We start from the raw sequence: 15,533 nt of genomic DNA, 5'->3' as shown, positions 1-15,533 counted from the left end.
CTGTCCAAAGATTTGCTACGTTTGCTGCGTTTGCTACTCGTTCCTTGGCTCAAGGCTCCCCGGTCAGGAGCGGTTTGGCGTAACCATAGGAGGACAAGTTATTCCCTCCTGCAATTCAGTTTCCACTCCCATCTCCCTCAACTTACAACCATCGCATTCTGCTTCTTTTCGCAGTAATAATAGCTTCCACCTCCCTCTATCACGACGCGCAATACTGCTGCGCTAGCTTTCATTTCGCGCACTCCTTTACATCCATTCCACGAATAACGAATTGTTGTGTATGAGGCCGAAGGGGCCGTTGCGACCATGGCAGGATCTGGAAATATTCTGCCCATCAAGTTCCAAGAGATCACGAACGTGAGTGTCGCGACTCTGATGCTAGGCTTACTTGCTAATACCGTCTTCTAGTTGACGAAACATGACATTGCTGTAAGTTGAGCTTCGTGCGCGCTCACACAGGCAACACAGTTCTAGTACCGAACTAACTCGCCATTCAGCAAGCATCCATAGGATTTAATTCTTGTGTAAGTCGTATCTGGCCCCTCCCAAGGACATTCAGTTAACCCTGCAAAGACATTAGAATCCGACTCCTTCGTCTGCGTCCGGCAGAAGCTCAACGATGACGATAAGCCCCAAGTCATAATAGTAAACCTGAAAAATGGCAACGAGGTCACGAGAAGAGCCATCAGCGCTGACAGTGCTATCATGCACTGGAATCAAGAGATCCTTGCTCTGAAAGCACAGCAGCGGACTATCCAGGTCTTCAACTTGGGCACAAAGTCGAAGCTGAAGTCCACTGTCATGAACGAGGATGTCGTCTTCTGGAAGTGGTTCAGCGAGACGAGCCTGGGTCTTGTCACTGAAACATCCGTCTACCACTGGAACGTATTCGACGAGTCCCAATCCGTGCCTGTCAAGATGTTCGAGCGAAACCCTAACCTTGCCGGCTGTCAGATCATCAACTACCGAGTGAACCAAGACGAGAAGTGGATGGTAGTCGTTGGTATCTCGCAAAAGGAGGGAAGAGTGGCTGGAACCATGCAGCTATACTCGAAAGACCGGGGCATTTCTCAGAACATTGAAGGTCATGCTGCAGCCTTTGGCACACTCGAGGTTGAGGGTCAGCCAGCTCCTTACAAGCTATTCACCTTCTCTGTCCGAACTGCAGCTGGTGCCAAGCTTCACATCGTCGAAATCGACCCCAATCAGTCAAATGCGCGATACGCCAAAAAGGCCATGGACATATACTTCCCACCAGAGGCCCACAACGATTTCCCGGTGGCCATGCAGATCTCATCTCGTTACAGTATAATATACATGGTAACGAAGTATGGATTCATCCATCTGTACGATCTCGAGTCGGGCACCTGCATCTTCATGAACCGCATCTCGAGCGAGACCATCTTCACCACAGCAGGGGACTCTGACGGTACCGGTATTGTTGGTATCAACAGAAAGGGTCAGGTCCTCTCGGTGACCGTCGACGATACAACAGTCATCCAGTATCTCCTGCAGAACGCCAATACTGGTCTTGCCGTAAAGCTTGCTTCTCGAGCTGGTCTCCCAGGAGCAGAAAATCTGTACCAGAATCAATTCGAACAACTGTTCACTCAGGGCAATTATCAAGAGGCCGCCAGAGTCGCTGCGAACTCTCCAAGAGGTTTTTTGAGAACGCCAGAGACTATTAACCGATTCAAGAGTGTCACAGCAACCGGTGGTGGACTATCTGTCATCCTGCAATACTTCGGAATGCTGCTTGACAAAGGCCGACTAAATCGCTACGAAAGTGTTGAGTTGATCAAGCCGGTCCTTCAGCAGAATCGGAAGAATCTTCTTGACAAATGGATGGGTGAAGGCAAGCTTGAGTCTTCTGAAGAGCTTGGTGATATCGTTCGACCATACGATACCGAGATGGCCTTGAAAATTTACAGAGAAGCCAACGTGCCGTCAAAGACAGTAGCAGCACTTGCTGAGACTGGCCGCATCGAAGAGATCCTGCCATATTCTCAGCAGACAGGATATCAACCAGATTTCACCTCTCTCCTTCAGCATCTCGTCCGAACGAACCCAGACAAGGGCTCCGAATTTGCTACAGCGCTTGCCAATAACCCCGGAGGTCCATTGATTGATGTCAACAGAGTAGTCGATATTTTCATGTCTCAGAACATGATCCAGCAGGCTACTGCATTCTTACTCGATGCTCTCAAGGACAATCAGCCTGAGCACGCAGATATGCAGACAAGACTTCTCGAAATGAACCTGATGAATGCACCACAAGTCGCAGATGCCATACTAGGCAACGAAATGTTCTCGCATTACGACAGAGCACGAATCTCGAGACTCTGTGAACAGGCCGGTCTCCTTCAGCGAGCACTCGAGAACACCGAAGATACAGCTTCGATCAAGCGTATCATTGTGCAGACCGACAAACTCGAGCCTGAATGGCTTCAGCAATACTTTGGCAAGATGTCTGTTGAGCAATCCCTCGACTGCATGGATGCGATGCTGAAGGCCAACATCCGACAGAACCTGCAGGCCGTCTTGCAAATCGCTACCAAATTTTCTGAGCTGTTGGGTCCCAGCAATTTGATCCAGCTGTTCGAGCGACATCGAACTGCAGAGGGCCTCTACTACTACCTTGGCAGTATCGTGAATTTGAGTGAAGACCCAGAGGTCGTCTTCAAGTACCTCGAAGCAGCTGTTACAATGCAGCAGTTCCCAGAGGTCGAGCGCATCTGCCGGGAAAATCAATTTCTGCCTGCGGAACGTGTGAAGAACTTCCTCATCGAAGCTCGACTGTCAGAACAATTGCCTTTGATTATTGTCTGCGACCGCTTCAATTTCGTCAAGGACTTGGTCAACTACCTCTACCGAAACCAGCACTACAAATCAATCGAAGTGTATGTGCAAAGAGTTAATCCATCAAGAACACCTGCCGTGGTGGGTGCCTTGCTTGCACTTGACTGTGAGGAGAGTGTCATCAAGAATTTGCTGTCTTCTGTCGACCCTAATGCCGTACCCATGGAAGAACTTGTACAAGAGGTGGAGAACCAGAACCGACTGAAGATTCTGCTTCCGTTCTTGGAGAGCACGCTGCAAGCTGGCAACCAACAGCCCGCTGTATACAATGCTCTTGCAAAGATCTACATCGATTCCAACCACAACCCTGAGCAATTTCTCAAAGAGAACGACCTATATGATACACTTTCGGTCGGAAAATACTGTGAAAAGCGAGACCCGAACCTGGCGTACATTGCGTACCGCAAGGGCCAGAACGACCTCGAACTCATCAACATTACCAACGAGAACTCCATGTTCAGAGCTCAGGCCCGGTACCTGCTTGAACGTGCTGATCCCGAGGTCTGGTCATTCGTCCTCAATGGCAACAATGTCTACCGAAGATCGCTCGTTGATCAAGTCACAGCTACAGCTGTTCCAGAGTCGACAGAGCCTGACAAGGTCTCCATTGCTGTCAAGGCTTTCCTCGATGCAGACATGCCAGGAGAGCTCATCGAGCTTCTCGAGAAGATCATCCTCGAGCCATCACCTTTCAGCGACAACTCCAACTTGCAGAACTTGTTGATGCTGACTGCTGCTAAGGCGGACAAGGGCAAGCTCATGGATTATATTCAACAACTGAACGAGTACAGTGTTGACGAGATTGCCTCGATGTGTATCGATCAAGGCTTGTATGAAGAGGCCTTCGAAATCTACAAGAAGGTTGACAACCACGCCGCTGCCACTAACGTCCTTGTCGATCACATAGTGAGTATCGATAGGGCCCAGGAGTACGCCGCTCGAGTCGACCTACCAGAAGTCTGGAGTAAGGTTGCCAAAGCGCAACTTGATGGACTGCGAGTCACCGACTCAATCGAGTCCTACATCAAGGCCAATGATCCAACGAACTATAACGAGGTCATCGAGACTGCCACTCATGCTGGTAAGGATGAGGATCTTGTCAACTACTTGAAAATGGCACGAAAGACACAAAGAGAGCCTGCTGTCGATACTGCACTGGCCTTTTGTTATGCCAGACTCGACCAATTGCCAGAGCTTGAGGACTTCTTGCGATCCACAAACGTTGCTGATGTCGAAGCATCTGGTGACAAGGCATATGAGGAGGGCTATCACCAAGCTGCGAAGATCTTCTACACCAGCATCTCAAACTGGGCCAAGCTTGCCACGACACTTGTTCACCTTGGCGAGTACCAGGCTGCTGTCGACTGTGCACGAAGAGCAAACAGCGTCAAGGTCTGGAAAGAGGTCAACGCGGCTTGTGTTGCTAAGAAGGAGTTCAAGCTTGCTCAGATTTGCGGCCTCAACCTCATCGTCCATGCGGAAGAACTGCAAGACCTCGTCAAGCAATACGAGCGAGAGGGCTATTTTGAGGAGCTTATTGCTTTGTTGCAGGCTGGTCTCGGTCTTGAGCGCGCACACATGGGCATGTTCACCGAGCTCGGTATTGCTCTTTCCAAATACCACCCAGACCAAGTGATGGAGCACCTCAAACTCTTCTGGTCGCGGATCAACATCCCGAAGATGATTCGTGCCTGTGAGGAAGCACATTTGTGGCCAGAGCTAATCTTCCTATACTGCCACTATGACGAATGGGATAACGCCGCACTTGCCATGATGGAGCGTGCTGCTGATGCTTGGGAACACCACTCCTTCAAGGACATTATTGTCAAGGTGGCCAACCTGGAGATCTACTACCGAGCTCTCAACCACTACCTGCAAGAGCAGCCACTATTGTTGACTGATCTGCTGCAGGCTCTCACGCCGCGAGTTGATGTCAACAGAGTGGTGCGGATGTTCGAGAAGTCTGATAACATTCCCGTCATCAAGCCTTTCCTGCTCAATGTGCAAAACCAGAACAAGCGTGTCGTTAACAACGCCATTCACGATCTTCTGATCGAAGAGGAAGACTACAAGACGCTTCGCGATTCGGTTGAGAACCACGACAACTTTGATGCTGTCGAGCTTGCTCAACGACTCGAGAAGCATGAGCTTGTTTTCTTCCGACAGATCGCAGCCCAAATTTACCGAAAGACGAAGCGATGGGACAAATCGATTGCTCTGTCGAAGCAGGACAAGCTCTTCAAGGATGCCATCGAGACTTCCGCAATGTCTGGGAAGCCCCAAGTCGTCGAAGAGCTCATCAGATATGTAAGTCTAATCACTTCTTTTGTATTTTTGCACCAGCTAACAGATTATAGTTCGTCGACATCGGCAGCCGCGAATGTTATGTTGGTATGCTTTATGCATGCTACGACCTTCTTCCTCTACATGTCGTCATGGAGATCTCTTGGCGACACGGCCTCAACGACTTCACCATGCCTTTCATGATCAGCTATATGAGCCAGCAGGCATCCACCATTGCTGAGCTCAAGAAGGACAACGACGAGCGAAAGGCCCGAGAGGCTGCTCAGACCAAAGACGAGGACAACACACCCATTCTTGGTGGTGGCAGACTCATGCTCACCCAAGGTCCAGTCGGCTCAGCACCTTCTCCAACACCGTATGGACAGACCAACGGAATTACGCCTCAGCCAACAGGGTTCCCTCGTGCATTCTAGGGAGATGCACAATCAGAATTGATCTCTTTGCACGACGGACTTGTTCCACCACCTCGACTTGCTATGGATATGATGTCTTTATTGTGAATGCGCTTCAATGGGGAAGATATGTACGAAGAAGGAAATCGGCGTTGAAGGCTGTGTTGTACCCGCACATTGTGAGGTGCACGCTGCTTGGTTTGGAGGATCCTACTACAAGCTCTTTTCGAAATGCATGGCATATGTGGATGGCTAGAGTTGACGTCACGTATCAACAAAAGCACGACCGGGTTGTATCTGAGGAGGTTCTCAGAGATATGCACTTGTTCAATGCTGTATCGATAGATATGTGGCTGGCTACGGTAATATGTAGAGGGCACATCTTGTAGATGGGCTTGCTCTAGAGTCACAAGAAGTTTGAGTTTATCTGATCCACTCCTACTCCCTACCCCAGCGCCTCATCGACCATACAGTGCTTGTTTCTGTGCATCCGTACTGGCAGTTGCTAATCAATCTATGGGCAGTAGAAAACTGGACGACTTCTTGGGCTCGACATTGACATTGTGATGGGATCAACGACGTTGCTGGGACGCAGTGGGTAGGATGAGTGTGGGCGTCCGGGGTGGTGATGGGTCATGTATCATAGATTCGGTTCTTGCTTTTGAATAGCCTGGCGCTGCGTGGTAAAGAGTTGATGCACTTTCCTTAACTTATTACGGTATACAGATCAAATAACCTTCATAACCCATATGTGTTCTTTGAATTTGATCCTTAAGGGTAAGTAGAAGTGCTCAGCGTTGCTCTACAACAAATTCGCTTTGGCAATCCTGGTGGCAGGCAGCACCTGCGGGCGCCGTGCATTGTCCCTGCTCCGCAACTGCAGCTGCAACTGCCACAGGCCCAGCCTCGACGATTCGAAGTCTTGATTATTGTCCATCGCGACGGAGATGGAGAAACGGGACTGCGGCATCATGACAGAAGGCAGGACTTGGATCTCCTCTGCCGAGCCATGGCAAAGATGGCGTCAGCAGCTCCTTCCCTATTTCGCTTGTTTTAGCCTGTGGCTGAAGCCCGTGCCCTTTACAAAACAAGGCACTCACAATGCGCTTAGGCCACCACAATCGAGCTTCTATCACGGGAAAGTGTTGATCCAGAAAACCTACGACCTCTCTCCAGCTGCTGAGCCACATTATCACAGGATCCACGAGGCCTAGAGCAATTCGCGTCTTCTTGTGGCGGGGTGTTTTTTCCTGGCCAGCTCCATCTGAAACAAGCAAGAAACCAAGATTCCCGCAGCAACGGCCAGGTAAACAACCCAGTCAAAAAGCTCCATTGCCACAAGTCGCCAGTAATCAGCCAACCACAATCTTTCTGGTATCCTGGTACCACGCCGCGCGATGCAGCCTCTCGAGGCTAACCTCTCGACTATCTCCGATCTGGAGGACCATAGGTATTTACAGCCAATCACGTCTACAAGACCTCGTGCTGCTCTTCAAAGCCTCATCACTGTACCTTGTTTGAAATCGCAACCCATTCATGATCCTTGTAATTATCCGAATCTTGCTTCAACGTGCTCAAGACAAAAGTTTCCGCCATCTCACATCTTCAAGACAACGAGCTCAGCTCAAGCAGCAGCAGTGCTTCCTGGGACATCTAAATGGCTGAACGAAGACGTCGAATCTCACCGCAACAACCTTAATAAGCTTTCTTTATCTGCATGGAGATACTTCTCGACGAGCCGGCGCCCTAACTGACGATCCGGCCTCGCTAAAAGCGACCGTTTCATGCGACCATGGCTTTTCTACGTCGCAAGTCCGGAGTCTATCATGATGATATTTACCAAGAAGACCTCGAGCCCCAGCGCCGAAGGCGTCTATCGAAGCCTCAAACCAACTCCTCCTACACGAACCTGTCGTCTTTGTCAATCCATCAGATGACACGGCAGAAAAGCCGGAGTAAGGCTTCGCTGAAGGATTCCTCTCCCGTGATGCCAATGTTGCCGAACGAGTCAAGAGACGTTTTACGATCATACCTGTTCACGTCAGCTTCAGAGGCGGACCTGGCTAGACCCAAGTCTAAACGCTCCAGTGTCGCGCTGATGACTGCAAGGTTCGAGAAGAACAACTCGCAAGCATCTACTTCTCAGCTATCACTCGCTTCTCCAACTCTACCTAAACGCCCCGTGTCGCTTACGCCGAGTAGTAAACGAGCTTTGGACAGCCACAAGACCAGTGTAAGCAGCAAATCAAGCAAGGACAGGTACGGAGCATTGGACCTTGGAAATGTCAGCCCTGCATCTTCGACCGAGGACCTTAATGCCGATCCTGCGCCGCGAGCTAGGAGAACAGCATCTTTCACGCCAGGCATGGCAACGAGAGCTGTGAGCGTGCCGAGAGAGGCAATTGCGGAGGAGACTGAACCTGCTGTGGATGAGGTGGAGGCTGTGACGGTACAGGACGTTGTCAGAAACCTACTTCGAACCAATGCAGACGAAAGCTCGGATAGTACGCCACAGTACAACCGTTCTGGCACACCAACGGGTTTGGGATATCCGAACATTGGTGGCTTGGGCCCGGGCTCTCTCCGCGTGGTGAACGGAGCTTCGTCACCAGCTCCAAGTGACTTTTCCAGACTTAGTAGACCTCTCTTCGGGGCGATAGAACGGCGAGATTCAGCGAGCACTTATGCTGAATCAGAGATCGAAACAACCAAGTCGAGAAAGGGCGTGAAAGGTGTTTGGGAGGATAAGCCACCACTCCGGCTGACTGGAGACGATGCAAGTAAATCCATGCCAGGAGTGTACCGAGCATTCTCTTTCAAGCCTGGGGGTGAGTCAACGTTCAATGATTCCGAGCGACGTCCCAGCAATCCGACAGCGCACACCGAACAATCTAATATTATTGAGGAGGAAGACCAGACGAAAATGCTGGCGGAGGACTATATGGCAGATTTGCCCATGAGTCCGTACGAGGCAGCAACTCCTCCGGTCTCAACTCAAGCCCTTGACACGAAGGCGCAGTTACCGCTGGGTACCGTCACACCCTCTCTGGTGTCGGATGTCCAACAAGACAGCCAGGCCGAGTCGCTGTCCACCACCTCGCATGATGTACTGAAGACCCCTACGTCAGAAAGCTCCGTCCGACGGCATACAGACAAGACGCATAGCAGACGTTCTTTCTTCGATGAGGCCATCGGGTCATCACCTACCCTTGATCAGTCAGACTCAGCTACATCACTGCAAGCCTCAGAACGGCCTGAGTCGCCTGCATCGTTCTTCTCTGTACCGGAGACTGACAACTCACTTGAGGAACAGTTCAAATCAGCTGTCGAACTGCAGCCCACAAGGACACGATCGATGTCCCCACGAAAACGGCTGCAGAAGTCTCCCCTCAAAGAGGCTCTCACGCGAAACGCTACAGCGCTTGGTTCAACAAACACTAATACTAAGTCCGACAGTGGATACAGCTCAAACACATCCTCAAGCACTATGTTACCTCCTACCGAGGAGATAGCGGAAAAGCAGGAAAGCCGTGGGCTGATGTTGGCTTTTCGGAAATCTTTCCACAAGTCCCGAAAGCCTCTCTTAGTCGAGCCCACGGCCTCTACGAAGGCACCATCTCCCACTTCTGCGGCAATTGAATCTGTGTCTGCTTTGACTTCGACCTCTTCTTTTGGTGCCCCACCTGAAACGAATGGCACAGAGTCGGTCGTGGCTTCGTCCATTCTACTCCCAAAAGAAAAGGAGAAGCAGAGAAAGAAACTGCAAAAACAAAGGAGAAAGTCGACAGCAGATGTAGCTGGAGGTTTAGTGATGCAGCGGCTTGTATCCACAGAATGTCTCAATGTGCCCGAAGTCCCAAGTGTTGCCCGTACCAATCTGGCGCAACGGTCGAAGGCTGTACCGGAATTAGAGAGGACCTTCAAGACGCAGGACCATACAACAGATGGTGTCAATACATCCCGTCTGTCACTCGTTCCTGTGTTGCAAGACCTGCGCTTTCCATCACCTGAACCAGAGGAGGAACAGCGAGAAGGGCGATCAAAATCCAAATCACGTACGAGAAAACGCTCGATTTCGCGGCCAAGGAGTTGGTTCGGTCGGTCGACGGACGAGAAGGACGAGCCCAAGAAGAAACCCTTGGCAAACGAGCCTAGTAGGTTGAGCATCAGCGACCTAGGCTCAGTGGCAGACCTGTTAGGAGCCAATCCGTATGACATGGCGCGAAACAAGCCATGTGAAGCGAACCCGGTGTCACGGAGCAATCGGCCTAGATCATTCCACCGAGGGACAAGCCCATCTAACATTACGACTAAGCCACTACGACCAAAGTCTACGATGGATGACGTGGAAGCCTCGAATTTCTCGAAGGCTAGGAGGTCTGCTAGTGTTGAAAGGAATACACAGCCAACATCGCACCGGTCTTTCGATGATCGAGGAGGCATTCCAGGGAAGCTTCCGCATCAGGCACGTGTGTCGATGGACGATGCTCCACCATTGCCACCAATGCCCAGTCCGGACGAAATCAACCGTCGTTACTCCTATCGACATGGCTACGCCATCCATCCTAGCCCGCTGGCGTACGCGAGCCCACGGTTTCCGGAGCCGACACCTATTGACGAGCCAGAAGAGGCACCTCCACCACCACCTCACTCGCCACGACCGAGCTACATTGATGATGACAAGACGAATGAACCTGGCAATCCAACGGACGAGGTACTCGTCTCATCCCAATATTCTCCAAGACCTTCAGCCGATGGCAACATTGAGCAACCCGAGCATGCGATTGACGACGAGCCACCACCGCTGCCGTGCCATTCTCCCCAACCTATGGATGTCACTCACCAAAGAAGAACGAGGGAGCCGCGATATCCTAGTTGGTCGTCACAGGCCAGTGCATGGCGAGCTCGGAGACTGTCCGCCAGTGGGACATTGAGGGAATCTATGGACGAGGCTGGGCAGGACCGTGGTTCTGTTCAGCAGCAGCCATTACGTCACGTGGCACCGTCTCATTCTGTACGTCGGAAGCCTGTACCACGTCAATCATATGATCAGCCTCCTGATCAATGGCGCAATGGCTTATACCCCGAGCAGGGCTATTCCTCTCATGCGTGGCATTCGAATCAGCCTGTATACACAGGGAATCGTTTCTATGCGAAGTCCTCTCCCGATCGTGAACAATACATACAGAGTCAAAATGCTCAGGCCAAGTCCGATCAACACACCACATATGCCGACACTCCTTGGCAATCTACGAGTCATGATGACCGTCTTCAGCAACAGCAGCCATCTATGAGCGGAGACTACTTTGCTTGGCGGCCTCCTTTCGACCCTAACAACATCTCACAAAACTCTCAGGCCTCTCCTGTCCTCGACCAGCAGCGCCGCACCCATGACCCGCCCCGGCCGCGGCTACATACCCGGTCAAAGACCTACGATGGATCTAGCAGACCAACGTCGCGGCACTCCCTTGTCTCGCGACCAACATCCCGCGATGCTCGCCGCAAGTCGCTTGCGGAGGAACTCCATCCAGAAATCAACGATGTGCCACCACTTCCATCGAACCTTTCCAGGAGTCAGTCGTCCCATATCGGCCGATATTCCGGCGGCCTAGAGTATAATTTCGACAGAAACTCACGTGGTTTTGATGGCTCGGCTGGTACCAGGAGTACCAGTACAGCGATGGAGAATGACAGCAAGAAGGATAAGACGAAGAGAGGCGGTTGGCTGGATATGGAGGCTTATGGTGTTGATTTTGGGGATATCCCAGCTATGAGTGTTCCTGTTGGGGCGACTGGGTCGAGGATGGCTTATCATTGATCTGGGTGATAGATTTCATGGTTCATGTGGGGGATATGCAGGTCTACATGACCGCTTTGGATGATCGTGTTAGATGTTTAGATACAATTAAATATTGTTGCCTCTCCTTACATTCTACGATGGCCTCAGCGAATGTACGGGGATCTGTAGTCGGAGCGCGACTGGGGCTCCTGCACTTAAACCTTTACCTTTGTGTCTACCCCAGAAGTCGTCGCACAGCCACCGTGTGCCTTCCTTCCTAACGACTGAACTTGACTAACGTATCCCTGCTACTGGCGGATAAACAACCGGCAACATTGCGTCTCTCTTCAATGCTCCATGCTGTCCGAGTACTTTGAAACGAACCCTATCCGTCGGTGATGCTATTCTAAGCATACGCAGACGTTTCAAACACGATCACGCACGTCACCCGCAGGCACATTAACCTCGTGGCTTTGTTGAAGCATTCGGGACGTGAAAAGCTTCACGGTCTTGCTACCATGTGGCATCAGCCTTGGAAGGCTAAGCCGGCGACCTGAAACATGGTTCGCTCGATCTGGCTATTGATGCCGGACCGGTCATCTGCAGCTGAGTAAGTCGTTGCCCTATTCTGCCTTACCAAATTCCAACACGTCTATCGCTCATTCCTGGAATTGCATCCTCGTATTCGATAGTGACGAGCCTACGAATAAAAACCACAAAGACAACGCAGCCAGAGCAGCTTCATCATAGGGCCTTATGAGAACGCGTCCTTGCATCGAAGCAATCTGATACGCCTCTCGGAGCGAGCGCATCGTTCTCTGGTGGATCTTTAATTTCAAGAAGCAGAATCACGACTCCTTTGCAGCCATGGCGCCATCACAGATACGGAATGGACTTGTGCTTGGCAAAGCTGAAACGACCTTTCACCATCGATAGGCCAGGGGTCGGGCTTTGCCTTCTGTTGGCCCAATTTGACCCCGGTGTTCGCCAGGCTTCAATAGTTTCCGGTAGACCACTCACGGCTTGCAAGGCCCCTGATGTGTCATCGGGCGGGTCTCTACTCTTGACCCTTTTCGTGCCTGTGATGGTGGAGATAACCGACTTCGTCTTTGCCTCGAAAACATCGTCGCCAGTCCTTGTTCACGGGCTTCGCTCATTTGTATCAATACAGTCACTGTTGACAGCGACGTACGCTCACTGTAATACCTACACATATCTCGCTACCGCGAACGGATTACTACACGCTCAACTTCGTTCTGTCTCGGTTCTCTCGCGCTCGACGCCTTTGCAGCACCAATTAATCGTACAGCAAAATTCCACCATCGATCCTCACCACGGGTTCCCTTGAGCTCAGCGCTTCGGCGCGTCTGCCGGGGGCTCATCTCCTGTGATCCGGGATACATAACAGTGTCCTTTCCGTACTCGAATATGACCGCTGTAGCAACAACAACTAGGGTGGACTCAACCGTTATGGACCAGCCAATGGATGGAAGCCGTATCATCGAAAACATCAATGCGACAATCGCGGCACGATACACACTGGCGAATCCAGTCACGTTACCCTCCGCCACAAGCCAGCTCTGCCCCGCTTGCAAATCGATGTTCAATAGCGAGAGCACGACATCGTCACCTCAAGCGTCATTTGAGGATGGACGAAGACCTGGCGAGGCAACGCACCAAAGCCTGGCCAGTGTGGCTGAGGCCGCCAAAAGAGGCTGTCATCTCTGCGTGACAGTTTACATGAATCTCGACCCATCCGCACTCCGTGCTTTTAAAAGGTATATCGACCTTACGCAGGGTGGACGATCGTCACCAGACAGCAATGACGGTAGCCTAAGCAGGGGCTTTGTAAGCATCAATCCGATCGCTAGAGATCAAGCTAGACTGGGTTTTCGATGGGTACCAATTCCTGGGGCAGTCACATCTCCAGATGCGAAAGGCAAATCGGCAGACGCGAGGGCGACTTACTTCCAGCGGAATGAATCTCAAATTACGGTCCGCACAGATTCCAGCTCAGGAGCGGCTGGGCGCATGGAGCCGGAGCTGAGCGTTGAATTGATCATAATGAACCCTATCTATGCTGTTGAACCAGGCGTGCGAACCATTGGCTCGACCGCCACAAGTACATCTTCGGACGAATGTTTCGAAATCGCCAGACAATGGCTCGAGGACTGCTCCTTCAATCATATGAAGTGCTCAGCGAATGAGGGAGCTGGTCCTATTCAGAAGCCAACCTATGTACTGGATGTGACAGTCAAGGGCCCTAGAGGGGCACCGGGGATCAAGCTCATCGATGGGCAATTTCTTGACCCTTTCACAGAATATGTCACGCTGTCACATTGCTGGGGCATATCGCGAGATCCTAACATGAAACGAATTCGACTACATAAGAAGACGTTGGCTGCACTAAGACAAGGCGTCGCGTGCTCGAGCTTACCGAAGACGTTTGCTGAGGCGGCAGTAGCGACCGCTAAGCTCGGCTACCGATATCTTTGGATTGACGCCCTTTGCATAATGCATGACAGTGAAAAGGCAGTACTAGAAGAAGTCGCAAATATGCACAGAATATATGGCGACGCGACTCTAAACTTATCAGCAACAGGGGCCACGGACGACTCAGCAGGCCTATTCTTCAACCGCAACGTTCTAGCTCTGCAGCCAGCCACGGTCGAGGTAGGCGACGGCTTCGGCATAACATCCGGATCCTACAAGATCCTCCGAAGCACGATCTGGGACGACTTAGTCGACACATCTCCAATCGCACAAAGAGCTTGGATTTTTCAAGAGCGATGTCTAAGTAAACGAACATTACATTTCACACGCAATGAGTTACTCTGGGAGTGCCAGCAGATGTGTTGCTCCGAAGTATTCCCAAAAGGTCTACCAGTGACCATGAAAAACGCGACAGAACAAGAACTCCGGAACAACGGCGCAGGACCCTCACCAACATCACCCGCCAGCACAGAAAGTAGATCTCTCCTGCCCATGCCCAAGATCTCATTCAACAAGCGCACACATCACCAGCGAACCGGGAACTGGCACACCCTAGTCGAAATGTACACAGAGGGCCGCCAAACATACACATCCGACAAACTCCTCGGCATATCCGGCCTAGCACGGCAATATCTCAGTCGCAACCGCCTACGACCCTCAGATTACGCAGCGGGGATATGGCGGCCCTCCATGCCCCATTCACTCCTCTGGCGTGTTCACGATGGCGGCAAACGACCAGGGAAATACAGAGCGCCAAGCTGGACATGGGCGAGTATAGACGGCAGGGTCTCCTCACCCGCACCATCCGCAGCCTCGAAACAGACGTGTCTCGAGGTCATCGACGTGAGTCTAAACATGAAGAATAACGATCCACTCGGTCTCTGCGAAGGCGGCAGCATCAAAGTCCGCGGCTTCATGGGTAAGGGCTCCCTAAAGCGAACGAGGGACTACTGGGGTCATTGCTCTTTCTCTCTTGCCGTGTCCCGCACGATCAGCGAAGTCAGATTCGAGAACGCGTGGTTCGATGAGCGTCTGCCGAGACTAAGCGACGAGAGTGCGGGGATAATGGTTGAGACGCTGGAGGTTTATTTGCTTCCTGTCATCGACGTGATGGATCGTGTCGAGGGCTTGATCTTGTGCGCGACGATGAAGAAGGGCACGTTTAAGAGGTTGGGGATATTTGAGATTGGGAATGGGAATGCGCAGATGGGGTTTGGGGTGTCGCCGGAGGTTAAGGGGCCGATACAGGAGAATTGGGATCGGTTTAAGCAGGTTATGAAGGGGGATAGCGAGATGATGAATTTTGAGGAGAGGTTGGATCATACGAATGCTTATTGGTTTGCGAGTGATTATACTTATACCATTAATATTGTGTGATAGAATGTAAGATGTGGGATGGCAAAATGATGTGTGATGATTGGGATACTGTACGAGGATATTGAATCTATGAACTTGCGGTGCCTTTAATAATGAGTAAGATACATGTGCTAGCCTGCTTTTGTGCATGGTGCTTCAGATGTTCCCTATGTGAGCATTGTTCTGTTTCGGTTCTGTTTTGGTTCGTGCGTGGAGATCAGAGAGAAGTAACTGGATATTTGCTCAGCACCGTCGCATTTCAACCTTGCTTTGATCTTCGGATTGAGATTGAGTTGAGACGTGAATATCAGAAGAAGTCAGGATCTTTCTGCTCAGCGCAGTTTTATCCC

General features: G+C 51.3%; 3 protein-coding genes across 3 annotated transcripts; all 3 read left to right on the top strand.

The window, feature by feature from the left end:
• Positions 1-306: 306 nt before the first annotated feature.
• Positions 307-5,576, top strand: CHC1 (Clathrin heavy chain; the record flags this gene model as incomplete). The annotated part of the gene is made up of 5 exons (XM_064872836.1): positions 307-357; positions 409-429; positions 498-524; positions 574-5,166; positions 5,217-5,576. The coding sequence occupies 5 exons, from the start codon at positions 307-309 to the stop codon at positions 5,574-5,576; spliced, it is 5,052 nt and encodes a 1,683-aa protein (XP_064731494.1).
• Positions 5,577-7,347: 1,771 nt separating this feature from the next.
• On the top strand, positions 7,348-11,373 carry PMZ80_004410 (uncharacterized protein; the record flags this gene model as incomplete). The annotated part of the gene is made up of 1 exon (XM_064872835.1): positions 7,348-11,373. The coding sequence occupies one exon, from the start codon at positions 7,348-7,350 to the stop codon at positions 11,371-11,373; it is 4,026 nt and encodes a 1,341-aa protein (XP_064731493.1).
• Positions 11,374-12,804: 1,431 nt separating this feature from the next.
• On the top strand, positions 12,805-15,204 carry PMZ80_004409 (uncharacterized protein; the record flags this gene model as incomplete). The annotated part of the gene is made up of 1 exon (XM_064872834.1): positions 12,805-15,204. The coding sequence occupies one exon, from the start codon at positions 12,805-12,807 to the stop codon at positions 15,202-15,204; it is 2,400 nt and encodes a 799-aa protein (XP_064731492.1).
• Between the last annotated feature and the right edge of the window lie 329 nt (positions 15,205-15,533).

This window comes from Knufia obscura (assembly GCF_036327395.1).
Source record: "Knufia obscura strain CCFEE 5817 isolate CBS 148926 chromosome Unknown scaffold_4, whole genome shotgun sequence".
Classification (NCBI taxonomy): Eukaryota; Fungi; Ascomycota; class Eurotiomycetes; order Chaetothyriales; family Trichomeriaceae; genus Knufia; species Knufia obscura.
Note: the sequence above shows the minus strand (reverse complement) of the source record. Positions and strands in the feature narration are given on the sequence as shown.